Source organism: Pistacia vera, unplaced genomic scaffold (genome assembly GCF_008641045.1).
Source record: "Pistacia vera cultivar Batoury unplaced genomic scaffold, PisVer_v2 Contig763, whole genome shotgun sequence".
Classification (NCBI taxonomy): Eukaryota; Viridiplantae; Streptophyta; class Magnoliopsida; order Sapindales; family Anacardiaceae; genus Pistacia; species Pistacia vera.
In genome coordinates, this window is record NW_022196627.1 from 216,067 (window position 1) to 235,716 (window position 19,650).

The 19,650-nt window shown below is 34.9% G+C and overlaps 1 protein-coding gene and 1 pseudogene across 2 annotated transcripts; both read left to right on the forward strand.

The window, feature by feature from the left end:
* Positions 1-2,375: 2,375 nt before the first annotated feature.
* Positions 2,376-7,365, forward strand: LOC116116177 (annotated as a pseudogene).
* An 8,229-nt stretch (positions 7,366-15,594) lies between these two features.
* On the forward strand, positions 15,595-17,154 carry LOC116116174. Of its 2 annotated transcripts, none has more exons than XM_031402269.1 (2): positions 15,595-15,669; positions 15,899-17,154. In XM_031402269.1, exon 2 carries the CDS (start codon positions 16,394-16,396, stop codon positions 16,880-16,882), a length of 489 nt encoding a protein of 162 aa, XP_031258129.1. In that variant the 5' UTR covers positions 15,595-15,669; positions 15,899-16,393; the 3' UTR covers positions 16,883-17,154. The 2 variants fall into 2 exon arrangements, with proteins under 2 accessions (XP_031258129.1, XP_031258128.1); XM_031402268.1 differs by having other exon boundaries at positions 15,604-15,669; positions 16,327-17,154.
* The last annotated feature ends 2,496 nt before the right edge of the window (positions 17,155-19,650 follow it).

Consider the following 19,650-nt stretch of genomic DNA (forward strand, 5'->3'; position numbering starts at 1 on the left):
TAGTATCTTCGTTAATTTCTAAATATAAAGAATAAAATTTATATTCAAATAACTCTTTAAATTAGATTTAATAAATAGAAAAAAGACTTGATATGAGAGATAATTAATAATAAAATATATAAAAACTTGTAAGATAGAAAATCAAAATTTTTATTATAAAAAATTTGGATCTTATAAAAATATTTAGGGGATGCAATAACCCTTTATAAATTTGTTTTGAGTTTCCAGGACTCACTCTCAGTGCGCTAACAGGATGGGTTGAAGCCTAGATTTAATTGAGGGAAAATGGTATAGTTATTGACGGGTGTATATTAAATTTGTGTATCAAATGATATGATAAAATATTGATCATTGATTAATATTAACTTATAATAAATCAACGGTCAAGATTTTACTATGTCATTCAGTGTACAAATTTAGTATATATCTATCGATACGTCATTCAGTGTACAGATTCAGTACACATCTGTGAATAACTGTAACGTTACTCTTAATTGAAATAGGCATGGTCTTGATGTACTTATGATGTGATGTCATGGAAAATGACATATTCTCTTGCTTTCGGTTTATTATCATTAAAAAGTTGACCAATCTGCGTATGCATTAACTTAAAACTAAACAAAAAGGTAGAGACGGGTGAAGTGGTTATGCGTGAATTAAGTAAAACAAAAGAACAACTGCGCTTAACTGCTTCTCATGACTACCTTTTTGCAATACTAAAAAATTAATTAATGAAAAACGAGATTAATTTATACTTAAATGGATATGTTAAAAAGAAGACAATACTACTTTGACAGTGACTCAAATGATGATTAATTAACGATGTATATGGTGCAGTTAATTCACTATTAAATCTCTTGATTGTGATTTACTACCTAATCAAATGCTTATCATCCAGTGGTAGCAAACAAAAGCCAACAAATAAAACCAATTGCGAATAATTTCTTATTATAATGTCTGTCTTCTTCCTCTGCTAAATTATATTATAAAATTGAACATTGGTTACGGATCATATGATTGTATGTTAATGTAATACCAGAGCACCGTCACATGATTCCACCACCGACTCAACCCTAAATAATCAAATAATATTAGATTGTTATTATAATACTTTATTGACCATGGTAGGATTGAATCATACGGGTGTATGGTTAGGATAAAACCTACGTTCACTTTTATTTTATTGTTTTATTTTCTCTTTACATTCAGGAAAATCACAAGAGAAATGAGTGCACATAGAGGTGAGCTCTCGGTATACTCTCATTTTCTCTTCCTAAGTTGACCATTTTTTCCTTGTATGTTGTGTGGTTGAATGAATTCATCCTCTTGAAATGAAAGCAACTTCTCTTTTTATATTCTCGCCTGATAATGGTTGAGAGTTGGGGATTACAAAGTGATTTACATGCATGATCTGCCATAATTAGGATTTGCGTCAGATGTGTCGTGCCTAAGACCAAGGTTTTAAAACCCAACCCAGGGAATGACCTAGTTAAGTCACCGAGTTGGCCAGTCGAACCGACGGCTCGTAACAAAAAATCTGATCCAACCGCTATTCAAACTATCTATTTGAAAATTTTGATTTTTTAGCCGAACTGACCTAACTCAATCACCGGTTCCGATTTAACCGGTTGAAATAGCTAGGCCTAGGTTTTAAAACCATGCCTAAGACAATCAACCTATGTACTTGAGGCAGTCAATCTTGCTAGAGAAGCCTTTGGTTGGGGAAATGCCACGTGGAAAGAGCCTAACCATTGGATATGAGAGTTGTCGGTGGACAGGTGGCGCGTATCTTATGATTGGGAAATCCACTGCACAATACTAATTAAATAGACAATTATCGTATGAAAGAAAAATAGTGCAATTAAACGAAAAAATGGTGGGACTCTCTCAGTATGAGAAAAAAAAAAAAATCTTATTTTTTTTCTTTTAAATACATAATAATATGTTTATTTGGATAGAACATAGATGTTATATTTATAGCATCGAATAAAATGGAAAAAGAAATCTTGTTCATTGATACACAAAATCCAATAGAGCGGTTATGGTTCTCAATGTAAACCTAACACTAAAAACCTCCATCAGGATCGCCCTTTTGTTTTGCCTGTACATCAAACAAACTCAGAACATTTGTACTTTTTAAATTTGACTTTTGGTAAGCGGTCCAAATATTTGAAATAGTCATGTCAGGTGGGCTCTAGTCAGCTCCTGTCCAACCCCACCGCCTGCCAAATCTATTTTGGGATTCGCTTGTCATACACCCAATGCAAACATGACACGTAAGGGATTATAGAAAGATTACATGATCCCATCCGCACCGTAGCATTTGTATTATTAATAAGAGAAAATTGGAAAAAAAGAAAATGTAAAATGAATTTTAAGGATTCTTTCTTTGTTTAGTGGTGGTTTATCATTTATGTAAGTTTGTTTCAGTGGGATGTGATTGTTTTGTGAAGGTGATGGTTAAGAGACACGATGGGGCGAGACGGGTACGTGGTGCCGGCGGACCCACAGGCGGTTGTTGCGGCGAAGAAGAAAACGCAGTCGTCTCGGAGTTGGATACTTTTGGACTGTACAGGTCAGAGCACCGTTTTGGATGTCGACAAATACGCTATCATGCACCGCGTCCAAATCCACGCGCGTGATCTTCGCATTCTCGATCCTTTGCTCTCCTATCCCTCCACTATTCTCGGTCGTGAGAAAGCCATTGTCTTGAACTTGGAGGTTCGGATTTTCAATTTCATATTTATTTATTTTATTTTATTTTGATTATTTTTTTAATCTGTATTTGTTCAGTTTCTTTAATTTAATTAGATTGTTGTTTCTGTTTCTGTTTATGCAGCATATCAAGCAATTATCACCTCTGAAGAGGTAAGCGGAAATTAATTACTATTTTTATTGGAATTTATTCGTGTTGCTCTGTAGTATTTGTAATAGTATAATCTAAGTTTTGTAATATTGATAGGTATTGCTTCGAATCCATTGGATGAAAACGTGATTCCAGTTGTGGCGGAACTTCAAAGGCGACTTCCACCTGTGAATGCCATTCGTGAACGCAGGAAGAGGGGAAAGAAGATGCTGGAGGGCATATGAGTTGAAGCTGGTAGAAGATGGGTGTAATATAATTCAATTATTTTTAGTTTGATTTTTCGATAAAAGAGCAAGTAATTTCTATTAGTTAAAAATGAAATCTGAATGATTTAGATTACGCTATGTAGAGTCTCCATTTGAATTCCGAGCGCTGGAGGTAGCTTTGGAAGCCATTTGTAGTTTTTAGCTGCCCGTACCACAGAATTAAAACTGCTGCTTATCCTGCTTTGGATGAAACTTACTCCAAGGTCAGTACTTTTGTTTCTTCTTCTAATTAATTTATTTGCCTACCTGCATAACCTGTGTTTTCCCCTTTATTCCTTGTCAAGAAGATAAGAGTTTCTCAATTTTGCCTAGAATTATGTGTTCAGGATTTCTGTTGTCAGCAGCGCTTGTCAAAGGTTTAGGGATTCAATTTTAGTTCTTCTTTTTTCTCTTTGTTTCACTTGATCTAGTTTTCTAATTATTTGGATTATAGACTACACGTAAAGTTCTATCCTACTCTCATGTTGAGCCATTGCATGTTTAGATTTTAGAATATCATCTAATATATGTGTATGCCCAACTACGAGTCCCTGTTTAAGAGCTTTATTGTAAAACACAGACTGGTAGTTCGTCCATTTACGAATTTAATAATTGGTTCATGGTCAAAGGCTTCGGAGATTCAGATGAAAAAAGAGTTAGTTTTGGGAAATTAGCAGAGGTGTTTGTGGAATAGTTTAGTTAGGTTGTGTGTGCAGGCAAGGATGTTGGTAATTGTCAGAATAAACAAATGTTTTGTGAATAGATCTTTGTGTTGGATGTATTGGTACCGGGATATAACTTTGGAATCAAGTTTCACTTTCTGGATTTTTTATGATTGTTACATGCACATTCAGTATTGATCCTCCATTTCAATTTAATTGAAATGTTTTGCTCCAAATTCTTTTTCATGCATGAAGCGATTGAAATACTGGTAAATCATGTTGGGCATACATGCTTTCAATCTGTTAAGCTTAATTAAACTTATCTTAGGCATGAAATTTGTTTTATCTTGATCTCTTTATTTTAAGAAAGAAAAGCATCGATCTTTTGCTTCCATATCCGCTTTTGATCCTTGTTTGTTTTTAGCCATCTTTGCTTGTTTCTATTCCATAAATTGGTTTGTCTGACTGCATTAACATGCAGATCAGTAGCCGTAATTTGGACAGGGTTCGTAATTGAAGAGTGCAATGACAAGGTTAACTGCCCTTGTTCAAAAGGTATGAATGTTGTGTCTTTTGGTGTGCAAAACATTATGTATTTGCTCCATTAAATGCTTAATGTTATTCTTTAATGCAAGTTACAAATATTATCCTACAGAGATATGCTATGGGGTTGGTGAATCTGAATGTAATCAATGTGTGAAAGTTATACTTTTTTGATATTTTACCCAAATAGGAGGATTTTTTTTTTTCTTTTTGGTGTTGAAGTTGACCTTGAGATATCTATTCCAGAAAATAAAGTTCTCACTCACCACATTTTGTGGGAAAAAGAATTAGATATTAATCTACGCAGCATAGAAATTGAATTTGTATTAAATGAGCAATTTCTTATTATGTAGAATTAAAATTTGAGACTGCTATCATAAATGGCAAGACAGGTTGGCATACAAAGATTGGGGCATGGAAACTGGTCTGATCTTTAGAAATATTTTCAAATTGGAGAAAATATTATTTTTTACCTGTTGTCATACAAAGTATAACTTCTTTTTAGCCTTCTAAAGTTTGACAAAGTTGAGCTGATTAAAAACTACAGTATTGATTAATTGCACCCTTGAAACTTAGTGTCGAAGGCTGTCCAGCAAGCAGTGCCACCTTTCTGGAAATTAATTTTGTTGTGTGTCTGATATTATTAATCCGATAAAATTTCCACATAGATAAGAATGAATCCTGTGGCTGTCCTTGTTTTTAGGTGAGAGATGAACTTACAACTACTTGATGATGACGATGATATGGCTGACCTTTACTTTCAGAAAGTTGGCTGGCCCATCTTCACCTGGTAGTGTTTCAGGTCCTGTAATTGGTTTCACATCCCCTACCATAGTTCAAGATTTCAAGAGCAAGTAGAGCAAGTATAGCTACATTCGTGGGATGAATGATGTTGAGAGCTTGAAATGTTACTAGAGGTTATAGGATTTATTTATTTTGTATTTCTCATATTAAAATCCAAAATTCTAAAAAGGGTGCAACTCTGTTTTGCAGGCTTACTTTATGCAAATTGATAGCACTTTGAACAAATTAACTACGGTGTGTGCTTCTGTTCATTCTTTTGCTTTTATCTTATTTATTTGTTTTGGTGATTAGTATGTCTTTGTCCTTTTAGATATTGATTATCTGTTTACTTATTTTTCTTTTTTAACATGATCACACATGTTGCATGTTAACAAACAAAGGAACACATTCATGGGGATAAAATGAAAGATGCACTCTTCTAATAATTTGTCAAAGTGACAAATAATTTTCAGTAAATTTTAAGGCACAGAAAGCGCTAGAAATTTGGCAGCTGGAAATTGATAGTGTATTGTAGTCTGTAACCAACTTTGATTTGCATGTATCAATTTTCCTTCAGTTTCTATAAAATCTTCTGTTTATATGAAGTATAGATGGCACCCTTGATTATAAAGTAAGGTGGATTTTTTTGTTTACTTTATTCGTTAGTTTCTCTCTTCAGAACTTTTATTTCAATCACAGTTGATTTGTGGTCATATGTTTATATTGGTGCATAATGTGGAGACCTCCTCGGGTTCACTGTGGTTGATTGGGATTGCATCTGGATTAGTTCTATTATCTTGCATTTACATAACCAAGAATGGTTGAAAACCATACTGCAGAACAAACCATTTTTTGATTGCGAATGTCACACAGTATTCATTCCTTATACTGTTATTGTTTTTCTTTTTTTTCTTTTTTTGATGGGAACAGTTTACATTACTGAAAATATACAATATCTTCTAAGGTGTCAAATCACCCCCATGGGTGGGCAAAAGCTATACATATTGTTTATCTGTTATTTTTCATTCATATGCCTGATTACATTAATAATTGGCATATAAGATTGCCCTTATTTGGAAACAAGTTGAAAAGCTGCAGAATATTACGTGAACTTTTCAAGCCTGCAGCTGCTATATATGGGATGCTTAATAGCCAGGAATTTATGATAAAAAGAGACATTCTAAATTCTCATTCTGCATCTCTATTGCTTTTGATAACTTTAATTTATATTTTTGCAGCTGCGAGAGTATATTGATGATACTGAGGATTATATTAATATTCAGGTAAAAATTATTGAAAGCTTAAAACTAAATTTTCAATTTTGTAGTGCATGCTTAGATTTGACCTTGTACATCCTTTTTGCAGCTGGATAATCATCGTAATCAGCTGATTCAGGTGCTTTAATCTTGCCTATTGAATAGATACAGTATTCATCCTGTTCAGTTAGTGCTGAGCTTTACTTTCCCTTTGTTAATCTTTTCTCACTTTATTCTGCAGTTAGAGCTCTTTCTAAGTTCAGGAACTGTCTCTTTATCCATCTACTCATTAGTAGGTGGAATATTTGGCATGAATATCCCATATTCTTGGAATGATAACCATGGATACATGTTTAAATGGGTATGCAAAGTTTTTTGAGTTTGTGAATTTAGCTGCTGATTTTAAAGTTAAATTCTGTGTCAGATTATTGAATGATTTTTCTTTGATATCCGCAGGTGGTCATCGTCACAGGAATATTTTGTGCAATGACATTTTTAGCCCTTATGTCCTATGCTCGTTACAAGGGTTTGGTTGGATCTTGAATATTCATGGTTGGAAAGGATTTTTCAGATTGTATTTGCAACACTCAAGCTATGCATGAAAATTGGTCAGGCTGCTATGCCTTGAAGGGAGTAAGTGAATATAGCTACATCTCAAAATTGGTGGTTCCCCTGTCATTTCATGGTGTTATTTCAGAGGGACAAATCTGCCTTTCTCGGATAATATTAATGTCAGATGGAAGGCTCAGTTGCAAAGTTATATAACAAAATTTACATGAATTTTCAGCTTCCTGATTTACCAATCTCAGGAACCAATACTAATAGTTATGAAAAACAGTTCATAGATGGTTTTTATCTTTTTAACCCACTTTTTTTCCATTCAGTCTTTGATTCTTCTTATACTTCTGATAGGTATTAATAGCTTAACATGAAGTACATTCACACATCATACTTGTAACTATTAGAATTTTAATCAAATAATTGTTCTTCAGAAATTTTTACAAAAGACCAGTTTCAACGTCAGTTGTTATATTTTATAATGTTCTTGGTTAGCACTGCTGGATTGAAGTGTACCCTCTCCCACACCTCTCATCGGCATGAATCAAAATACTGCTTTCCAGTACCAGTTTAGATCAATTCAAGGATTTTATTTATATCTATTTATTAGAGTCCACCATTTTGTTGTGTGATTGTAAGAAAATATCATATTCTGTATATATAAAAGCAAACACAGTTAATGTTTGATTTTCTTTTTCTATTTTGGAGTTTTATCTTTTTAAACGATGGATCTTTTTTTTCTAAATTAGGAAAATTGAGAGTTTTGATTTTACATCTTAAATCTAGTTCATATGATACTGAAAAGTCTTCATGATTTAAAAGTACGGGTACTGAAAGCTACATCAAAGCCCATATAAAATAACCTTTAGGGGTTTTGGTAAGAGGTTTTATAGGATTATTGAGGTTATGTTATTTTATATTACTTGATTATTTCGTTTGGTTGTCAATTAATATAAAATTTCGGTAATCTTTCAATAACAATAGTAGTTATTATTGATAATATTTTAGGTAATTTGACCATCTCCATTTTTTTAGGTATTTTAAGATTACTTTGTTATCTTATTTTTGTTACAATTTTATCCCTTAATAATAAAATTTTTGAACAATAATGCCTTTTAGTCTTTGTTTTAAAATCAATTTACATGAATCTAGTTTTTACAATTTTACCTCAATTAATTAACTTTTTAGACAAAATTACCCTTGAATGCAAAACAAACTATAGCCCACCCAAGCCGTCACCCCCACCAACCGTCGCCGCAATGGTGCACGGAAGGTCGAAAATGGACGTTGTGCGCCGATATAGCCATTTCCGACCAGAGATCTGGTCGAAAATAGCCAGATCGTAACAGATCTAGCCGGAAAATGGTTCGACCAAATCTTTGGTTGGAAATGTCCATATCGTTGCACAGAGGTCATTTTTGACCTTCTGTGTGCCGTTAGGTTGCCAACTATCGGCGACTGGCAATGGTTGCCGGTGGTCGATAGTGGCTGGGTTGGTGGAGGTGCATTATTGATTTTCCAAACTTTTATTACAGGGTTGCTTTTGCTAAGTTTTTAAATGTAGGGGTTTATAAATAATCTTTATAATAATATTTAATTAGAGGATAATTCAGTAATTTAAACAACATATTTACTAATCTATTCCTCTCAACCAAACATATTAATCTAACATCAATAACACTACGGACACCGAAAAAATTACACCGAAATTCTGTACCGGCCTACGTGTAACGCGCGTCTGAATTTTTTTATAATTTTTTTATAGTGAACGGCCGTCCATCAAATTTGGACGGCCGTTCACTCACATGGACGCCCGTCCATATTATATGGACGGGCGGCCATATACAAGGGACGGACGTCCCCATTTAAAGGACGCCCGTCCATAAATAAAATACAATAAAAAAATTTGTAAAACATTATGGACGGCCGTTCATAAGTTGTGGACGGCCATCCCTTAATTCTGGACGGGCGTCCACAAATACGGGACGTTCGTCCAAACTTAATTTGTTTTAAAAATTAAAATAAAAAATAATTTATGGACGGGCGTCCATTCCAATGGACGCCCGTCCATACTTTTAATAAAAAAAAAAAAAAAATTAACAAAAACTCGTTTTCTGTTGCAAAACATCTTCGTCTTCATTCCCCATCTCCTCTCTTTTTCCTTGTGTTAAACTGATTTATGGCAGTGGCATCTTTTGGCTTAACAAACCTCTCTCTTATTCCTCCTACTTCTGCTTCGACTTCCTATCCCTTTCAAAGGTCCACACAAGAAAGGAGGGTTTTCTGTGGCGCTTTGAAGACTAGGTTTGGTTCTTCCAAGGGTGTCTTAGAGCGACCCGCTTTTGATCAGTCTCAGTTTGACCCATTTACACAAGTGTTAGAAGGTATTTTTTCATCTGAATTCGCTTCTCTATCTCAATAAATGCAATAAGGTGTTTTTATTTATTACTTACGAATAATTTAGAGACTATAGAGGTTTAATGTGTCCAGTTGCAGTTACTTGTCTATTAGCATAATCATTGGTGGGAACGCTGATGCAATTAGACAGATTTTGGTTGACACCATGGATTCTCATTTATCAAAAGTTCAAGTTTTATATTTTGGGAACATATGGGTTTTGTCAACAATTCATCAAATGTCACTGGAGGTTAGGTTTTAACTGATTAAGGATTGTTTTCAAAGCTGATCTTATAAACCCTAAGGTTCATGAGAAGATTGAACTGATATGAGGTAAACTCGGAAGTTTTGGGAGAAAACCAACACAATTTTGACTTGGTGTCTACTGGTGCATGTATATCTAGATGGGGAGAGAAATGGACTACACCACTGGCAATGAAGATGAAGAAAAAGAGAGACACCACAGTCATTATTTGAGGCAGTGAAATGGACTGCACCACTGGCAATGAAGATGAAGAAAAAGAGAGACACCACAGTCGTTATTTGAGGCAGTGAAATGGAATGCACAATTGGCAATGAAGACGAAGAAAAAGAGAGGAGATGGGGAATGAAGACGAAGATGTTTTGCAACAGAAAATGAGTTTTTGTTAAAAAATTTTTTCTTTTTTATTAAAAGTATGGACGGGCGTCCATTGGAATGGACGCCCGTCCAAATTAAGGGACGCCCGTCCAGACGTCCAAATTTTTTATTTTATTTTTTAAAACAAATTAAGTTTGGACGGGCGTCCCGTATTTATAGACGTCCGTCCAAAATTAAGGGACGGCCGTCCACAACCTATGAACGGCCGTCCATAATGTTTTATAAAATTTTTTATTGTATTTTATTTATGGACGTGCGTCCTTTAATTGGGGACGCCCGTCCCTTGTATATGGACGCCCGTCCATATAATATGGACGGGCGTCCATGTGAGTGAACGGCCGTCCAAATTTGATGGATGGCTGTTCACTATAAAAAAATTATGAAAAAATTCAGACACGCGTTACACGTAGGCCGGTATAGAATTTCGATGTAATTTTTTCGGTGTCCGTAGTGTTATTGATCTAACATACCCACCAATTTATTCCAATCAATCAAACATATTTCTCTAAATATTCTTAATAATTTTTAAGATAATATTTCTTTCTATTAATATAATATTTCTAATAATACATATTCCCTGAACCAAAGTGGGCCTTAAATATATAGCTCTGTCCTTAAAAAATGTTAAAACACTAACTCATTCTCCCCACCAAAATCTCCAACCTTGCTCTGTTTCATTACTCCACCATCAGCTTAAGCTACTCGGAGAATAAACCAATGGCGAACCCTCAACATAAAATGATCTTGCCCTGCAACAGACACAGGCAAGCGGCCTTCCCATTCAAATATCCCACCAGAACCCCAATTAGAGCAATAAAATTGTCATTTCCGTGGCTAAAAAGAAGAGAAGACAGAAAACTAACATGTATTAAAGGTAGAGTTTCATCTAAGAAGGATGGCTACATGGTTTCAGAGCTTGAAAGAGAGAATGAGAAAGAAGATAATGAAGAAATTATCACAGGTAAAGAAGGCAAGAGCAAGCTAGCAGACACTTGGCTAGAAATTCCTGGTGCGGAGAATTGGGAAGGTATGCTTGACCCTTTGGATCCCCTCCTGAGATCTGAACTAATACGATATGGAGAAATGGCTCAAGCTTGTTATAATGCATTTGATTCTGAAACATTCTCCAAGTACTGTGGCAGTTGCAAATATACGCCTACCAAGTTTTTTGAGTGTCTTGGTCTCATGCAACATGGGTATGAAGTAACCTCTTACCTCTAGGCTTCATGTAACATCAATCTCCCAGACCTTTTCCAGAAATGTAAAAAGAATTTGAAGGATTCTTTCCTCGTTTAGTGGTGGTTTATGAATGTAAAAAGAATTTGAAGGATTCTTTGCTTGTTCAGTGGTAGTTTATGAATGTAAAAAGAATTTGAAGGATTCTTTTCTTGTTTAGTGGTAGTTTATGTATGTTTGTTTGGCTGGGATGTGATTCTGAAGGTGATGGTTGGGCAACACGAGTACGTGGTGCCGGTGGATCGAGAGGCGGCTGTTCCGGCGAAGAAGAAAACGCAGTCGTCTCGGATTTGGATACTTTTGGACTGTACTGGTCAGAGCACCGTTTTGGATGTCGACAAATACGATATCATGCGCCGCTGCCAAATCCACTCGCGTAATCTTCGCATTCTCGATCCTTTGCTCTCGTACCCCTCCACTATTATCGGTCGTGAGAAAGCCATTGTCTTGAACTTGGAGGTCGATTTCAATTTCATATTTAAATTCTTTGATAGTCTTTTAATCTGTGTTTGTTCAATTTTTTTAATTTAATTATGATTTTGTTTGAGTTTCTGTTTATTGCAGCATATCAAAGCAATTATCACCTCTGGAGAGGTAATTTTTTATTGGAATTTTAATCAAGTTGTTCTCGAATATTTGTAATAGTGATAGATAAGTTTTGCGTTACGCTTGAGAAATCAAGGGCTGACATAGGAAATCACGTGGTGGGGGGGTGACCTGCTCCCGTCAGAACGGTAAGCACATGTCAAGCCTGCCAAGAGCTACGGAGCTCTCACGTGTCCATCTCCCTGCTCCAAATTGCGTGAAATCAGTTTGGAAGGTGGGAAACGTGACATAAAGCCGGATTTAATCCTGACATTCACACCAACCCATGGATTTAATGATGATTACTTGCACTTACCTCACTATAAAAAGAGGAAGACCCCTTCATTAAGAGGATTCGGCTATTTTACACTCTGAATTAGCCCTCTCTCTCTCTTATAACTTCGTATTTACTTTTCACCAATCATTTGTAAGTCAGTCCGCTGTTGCGACCTGACCCACTATATTAATACAAATCAGTGGACGTAGGACTTGCTACCTTAGCATCCGAACCACTTTAAAAGGCTCTTATTGCATTTACTCTACATTCTACCCATAATCACGTGTGTCTCTTGACTAATCAACGTTATGCACGTGTCGATTAGTTGGTGTCAAAAATCACGCATCAACATTTTGTAATATTGGTAGGTATTGCTTCGAGATCCATTGGATGAAAACGTGATTCCAGTTGTGGCGGAACTTCAAAGGCGACTTCCACCTGTGAATGCCATTCGTGAAGCATGCTGGAGGGCATAACGAAGTTGAAGCAGGTGAAGAAGATGGTGTGCAATATTAATTCAATTATTTTTAGTTTGATTTGTTCAATAAAAGAGCAAGTAATTTCTATTGATTAAGAAAATGAAAATCTGAATGATTTAGATTACGCTATGTAGAGTCTCCATTTGAATTCCGAGCTTTGGAAGCCACGTACCACAGAATTAGAAACTGCTGCTTGTCCGGCTATGGATGAACTTATATCCAAGGTCAGTACTTTCTTTCTTAATCAATTTCTTTGCCTACCTGCAATAACCTGTGTTTTCCCCTGTATTTCCTTGTTATTGATGCTGAATTTTGACACCAACTATTCGCATGTGTAAAGTGTTAAACGGACTTAGAAATTACACGTGAACTGAGAATGGAAATAAATAAATAAAGGAAGACGATTTTTAAAGTGGTTCGGATGCTCAAAGCAAATCTTACGTCTACTGTCTTTTTATAGAAGAAAGGTTACAATCACGTCGCAAATAGCGATAAAAAAAGAAATACAGAGAGGGAGAGAGAGTGTTTATATTATCAGAGGCTGAATCCGGATGAAGAGAGGGGAGCTCTCTAGTTATAGTAAGAGGTTCCTGGGCAATGATTACAGGTTTGTCAATGGGCAAGTACCATACAATTCCTGCCTTGCTTCCTATTGGCTGGTTGTACGGTAGATATCCTTAAATCGTGCAGGGAACGTGCAAGTGGATGACTCTCAGTCATTCACTAGCCATACTCTTACCTATCAAGTTGATGACAGCTTTACTCCTTCTGTCTTTGGACGATGTGGCAGCGTCTAAACGACACAATGTCTTCCTGAACTCTGATTAATCCTTACGTCAGTCCTGATTTTTTTAGGCATAACACTTGTCAAGAAAGATAAAAGAGATTTCCTCAATTTGCCTAGAATCATGTGTATCAGGATTTCTGTTGTCAGCAAAGGTTTAGGGATCTTCTTTTTTTCTCCTTTTGTTCTCTTGTTTTCACTTGATTTAGTTTTCTGTTATTATTTGGATTATAGACTACATGGTAAAAGTTCTGTCCTACTCTCATGCTTGAGCCATTGCATGTTTAAATTTCTGGATTTTTTTATGATTGTTTCATGCACATTCAATATTGATCCTCCTTTCAATTTCTTTTTTTTTTTTTAGCTCCAAATTCTTTTTCATGCATGAAGCTATTGAAATACTGATCATATCCAGCCTTTGATCCTTCTTTTTCATGCATGAAGCCATTTGCTTCCTTGCCATCTGTCCCGCCTTGTCATGCCTCCTCTTCCCCTTTTTGCCCTTTTCTGTTATACCTTAAAAACTTAATTTTCAAATTTGTAGTGCAGGCATTAGATTTGACCTTGTACATCCTTTTTGCAGCTGGATAATCATCGTAATCAGCTGATTCAGGTGCTTTAATCTTGCCTATTGAATAGATACAGTATTCAGCTGATTCAGTTTGTGCTGAGTTTTGTTAATATTCTTTTCTCGCTTTATACTGCAGTTCGATCTCATTCTAGGTTCAGGAGCTCTCTCTTTATCCATCTACTCATTGGTAGCTGGAATATTTAGCATGAATATCCCAAATACTTGGAAAGATAAACATGGACAATGCAAAGTTTTTTGAGTTTGTGAATTTAGCTGCTGATTTTAAAGTTAAATTCTCTGTCAGATTATTGAATGATTTTTCTTTGATATCTGCAGCTGGTCACCGTCACAGGATCATTTTGTGCAGCGGTATTTGTAGCCCTTATGTCCTATGTTCGTTACAAGGGTTTGGTTTGATCTTGAGTATTCATGGTGGGATTTACATTAATATTATTCCTTTCTCTGAATAATATTAATGTCAGATGGAAGGTTCAGTTGCAAAGTTACATAAAAAATTTACATGAATTTTCAGCCTCCTGTTTAACCAATCTCGGGAACCAATACTGATAGTTATGAAAACAGTTCATAGATGGTTTTTATCTTTTTAACTCACTTTTTCCCGTTCAGTCTTTGATTCTTATACTTCTGATAGGTGTTAATAGTTGAACATGAAGTACATTTACACATCATACTTGTAAAGATTAGAATTTTAATCAAATAATTGTTCTTCAGAAATTTTTTACAAAAGACCAGTTTCAACGTCAGCTGTTATATTTTATATCCGGTGAAGAGCAACAGACATTATATGTTGATCAATGTTCTTGGTTAGCACTGCCGGATTGAAATGTACCCTCTCTCACACCTCTCATCGGCATGAATCAAAATACTGTTTTCCAGTACCAGTTAAGATCCGAGTAAATTGTATTTCTAATTCTACCAGTTCAGATCAATTCAAGGATTTTATTTATATCTAATTATTAGAATCCTCTATCTTCTTTTGTGATTGTAACTTGTAACATAAGAGTGTGTGAAAAGGGTCTATGCTTATTCTTCTCTCTGGATCTGACTTCGTTTTTCATTTTTTTTTTCACTTGGGTTGTCTAGTTTCCAAATTTTTGTTCTTAATTTGCTTGAGAATCTACAACTTGTTTAGTCTTTTTTTTTTTTTTTTTTTTTGACCTATCTCAACTAACCTCCTGAGCGCCAAAGTGAATAATCGGGTAAATTTTTTCAGTGATCATTCTTATTTGTGTTTGGTGGATCGAACTCAAAAACCTATGTTGGATCCTTTTACTCTTTTATCATTAGGTCATCAAATGCTGGTTTTTTTAATCAAAATTCTTAACTTTGCTTAGTTTCTTCTTGATTTCAAGCAAAATTTTAAAAATTAAAAGAAATTTACTGAGGGTAAACTGGTCAAATCCGAATGATAACCATGGGCATATTTGTAATTGTGTTGGTCAAAATAAGTCAAGTCTAATATTTAAAGGAAAATTCTAAGGGTAGGGGGTGTAATTGGTGTTTTCTGTAGTTATGGGTGACACTTGACAGAGGTTCGATTTTGAAAGTTACAGGGGGTGTAATTTTCTTAAACCCATTCCCAAATAATATATTACCATAATTTGAACTATACGCTGCCGTTTTAGTGGGACCGATAAATATTTTAATTCCGCCTTCAATTCTAAATTTATCAGGGTTTTACTTTCACCTGTTTCAAGATTCCAAGTTCGACGGGTCTCCAAATGAATGCGAGATTTTAAAGAAATTTTCTCAACTCTCAAGCATAGGTGAGTTTATTCAATCCCTTTTGCAATTATGATGTTTAATTTTCTCTTCAGAAATTTTCTTCATAGTCATGGAAGATACGCTAACTTAGCTTTATTAAACCCTAATAAATTTCAAGATTTTTTCTGTCCAATTTTTGTAAAATATATCTCAACCAACTCAAATGAACAATCTTTTACCGTCTCATACCTTATTAATTCATGTGGTTTGTCTTTTGAATCTGCTCTAAAGGCATCCAAAAACGTTCAATTTGATACTCCAGAAAAACCAGACTTAGTGGTAAACTTTTTCAAGAGCAGTGGCTTCTCAAAATCCCAAATCTCAGACATCATCAGAAAAGAGCCAATACTGCTTTTGTACAGGCATGAGAAAATCCTTTTGCCAAAATTTGAGTTTTTTCACTCCAAAGGCTTTTCAAGTCATGATCTTGCAAAACTTGTGTGTCGGCACCCTATCATCTTACGAAGGAGCTTAAAAAACACGTTAATCCCTTCCTTTCATTACCTTAGTAACTTGCTTCAATGTAATGAAAAGGCTATTGCTGCTATTAAAATCTCTCCACACATTCTTGTTCGTGATCTTAAAAAAAGGATTGCACCTAAAGTCAGTTATTTGCGAGATAATGGTGTGCCTGAATCGAGTATTGTATTGTTATTTAGTAATTGGACTCACATACTTACAAATGACTGTGGTCGGTTCGAAGAGACTGTGGACTTGGTAAAGAAAATGGGTATAAATCCTAAAAAGTCAAGATTTGTTACTGCTATTATTACAATGTTGGTAAATCCCAAATCTTACTGGGATAAGAAGATTGATGTTTACAAGAGGTGGGGTTGGTCTGAGGAAGAGATTCTTACGACATTTCGAAAGAATCCTTGGTGTATGATGACATCTGTGGATAAGATTATGGGAGTGATGGACCAGCTTGTAAACAAAATGGGTTGGGAGCCTTCTGTCATCATGAAGCAGTCAATTCTTCTTTCACTTAGCTTGGAGAAGAGAATAATTCCTCGTGCTTCAGTTCTTCAATATCTGTCATCCACAGGTTTGCTTAAGAATAATCCTTATAACCCGGTTACATCATTTCGACTTCCTGAAGAAACCTTCTTGCAGAGGTTTGTGAATCGTTATGACGAAGCACCCCAGTTAATGAAGCTATACAGAGAAGCTGGATCTTTCAAAGATGGCAGAGAGAAAGGAAGGCAGCATTTGTAATATGTTGACATCAGAATGATAAGAGTGTTACTTGATCTAGTTAAATTCATTGTATTCATATTGGCTTTACTTTTAGTCAAAAAGAGCATCTACCTCTAGTCCAGATTAGTTTTTGAGTCATTTGCAATTTTTGTTTTCTTCTTGTGACATGTTGTCACTTGACTAAAGCACAGGCTCTGTAATGTGATGTATAATCATGTATCAAACTGTGATCTCTGGCTTTGTTTAGTCTTGTTACAACTCTGCAACTAGTTACCTTTGGTTGATATTAATTTCCTTGATCTCTGTAATGTTTTTGGAAGGCATGCTGATTGATCTTCATTCTATAGTGAAATTGTCTTCTCTCCCATTAGAAAAAACATTTGAAAAGGAAGCTCAATGAGTTAATGACTTCAGTGAAACTTAGAAATTGTTGTGTCTGGTTAGTTCGTCTGTCAACCCAAGTCAACTTGAAGATAGAAGTTGTCACTTGAATACTGCAATCATCTCGACGGCGCAAGGTTTAACTCTCATTTGCAGGAGAATGCCATTGTTCTTTACGATTCTGTAAAACAATCTCATAGATCATGTGCACTATTACATGTTGAATAACGAATAGATTAGTGGCTGATTAGGAGATAAAATTCTAGTGCTAAAAATATATATCATAAAGTTTTTCTTTTTCTTTAAATAAGGTTTTCATCATAACGTGTTAAGATGTCTAGCCATTTGTAATTCTCATTCAAAGAAGATTGAACAACAAGCATATACTTTCCGTAACAGGAAACGACCTATCATCCTCTACTTGTGAAAAACATCGACACATCATTCATTCATTTTACTCGTATCATATAAACGGCGCATTTGAATGTTGTACTATCTTTAAAATTTCAATTCAAATGTTCTATAATTCTCTCAGTAAAATTCTTCTTCATGGTAGGCTTACGATAAGAGCTTCGCCTACTCGCCAAGTGGGTCTGCTTTGTCTTCAAAACTACACTTTTGTTTTTCATAAGCACATCTCGCCAATTTCAAATAAAGAATCATTTACAGTATCTTATCTCGAAACTCATGTGGGTTCTCTCAAGAATCTGTTTTAGCACTTTCTAAATGTGTTCAATTTGAATCCTCAGAAAGATCAGACTCAGTTATTGCCTTGCTACCATGGTTTCTCAGAAACACAAATTTCAAATATGATAAAAAATTTACAGTTTGTTCTAGCCATTGTAGCGAAAAGAATAATGAGCAAGTGTTCTTAAAATCTTTGAAGAGACTTGAAGCACGTACGAATCCGCTTTTCAAAAAGCGATATTTGCCCCCTCTGAATTGTTGGTGGGTTTCTAATGCAAATAGCTTTCGGGATATGACAAGCCTTGAATCTGCACCAAGCAATAATGGAAATTCACAGAATGAATAACATAATAATGTTATTTGGGTTTTCTGGCAAGTTGAGACAGAGAAGAAAACGAAGGAAGATATGACTGTTTTGGATTTTATATATTTAAAAAAAAAAATTCCTTCTTATCCTTATATAGAGTTTTGAAACATTGCATTGTTTCATGAAACTATTGTCTTTTGGTTGCATTGTTTCATGAAACAACTTATCTCTTTTCTTTTAACTTTATACATAAATAACCAAATTCCAACAGCAAGTCGCTGTGGGATAGGAAACAAGACATGGGGTTGGTCTGACAAAGAGCTTTTAGCAACATTTACAAAGTATCCATGGTGTATAATGGCATTTGCGGATAAAATTACGGCGGCAATGGACTTTTTTGTGAACAAGATGGGTTGGGATTCTTCCATTATCTCGGAACGCCCAATGCTTATTACAATGAGCTTGGAGAAGAGGCTTATACCTAGGGCTGCAGTTATATATTGAAGTTATACCAAGAGAAGTTGAATCCTTCAGAAAAGGCAAAATGATCATAGTGTAGAAACATGGATGCATTATTTGTAGAATCCTTACATTGTAAAATCAAAATTGCAATTTTCTATGTATCTGAACTTTATAACTTACTTGCATTCAAAATATCTGATGATTTTGTATCACTGCAATCTCCGGTCTTGCTCACTCTTGGTTACACGTATCTAGTTTGCTTTGTTTTTATATAATAAAAATATTACACAGGATTTTCCTTAAATCTTCAAAACTGTCTTCAGAAATCACACATTTCAAGGTTCAATGGAAATATCTTCCTCTCTCGTTAAGAGGGCATATCAAGATGAAGTGCAATAATGTATTTTTATTATCGATAAAGATTGGCTCACAACTCAACTTACAAATTTTCTCTCACAATACAAACGTGACAGTTCATAATTTGTCAGCTCATAAATAGACAGGTGTCGCTTACATGTTGTAATCATCTAAATGAAACAGTTTTATGTTTTTACATGTTTCTTGAATACATTTATGATACTAATTTTAACATTCTCTTGATGTATTATTAACAGTGCGAATCATTTGTCAAGATTTTATGGTAATGAAAATGATGTTAGACTTTTAATTATATTATGGTCCTACATTTTTAATATTAAGTGAATAGGTAATTGCTGATGTGGATTATAATAAAAGTTACATACGGTTGTGTCTCTTGGACAGTTGTCTTTGATGAAAAGACAACTGCATTTATAAAGAAGATTTTACACGTCTCCATTTAATGCAATTAATTCATTTTTTCCAAAACCATCACTCTAAAAAATTACAGTCAATAGAAGATTCTGTATTCTGAAGTGGTTGTAGTCATTAGGGTCTGGGGATGGTACAAAGGATGCACCAAAGCAATATA

What these genes read in the sequence shown, in the direction of transcription:
- LOC116116174 (XM_031402268.1), top strand. Translation starts at nt 15,629, where the DNA reads ATGCGAGATTTTAAAGAAATTTTCTCAACTCTCAAGCATAG. An exon ending in TTCTCAACTCTCAAGCATAG is followed by an intron (nt 15,670 to 16,326) that starts GTGAGTTTATTC and finishes ATTGTTATTTAG; the next exon opens with TAATTGGACTCACATACTTA.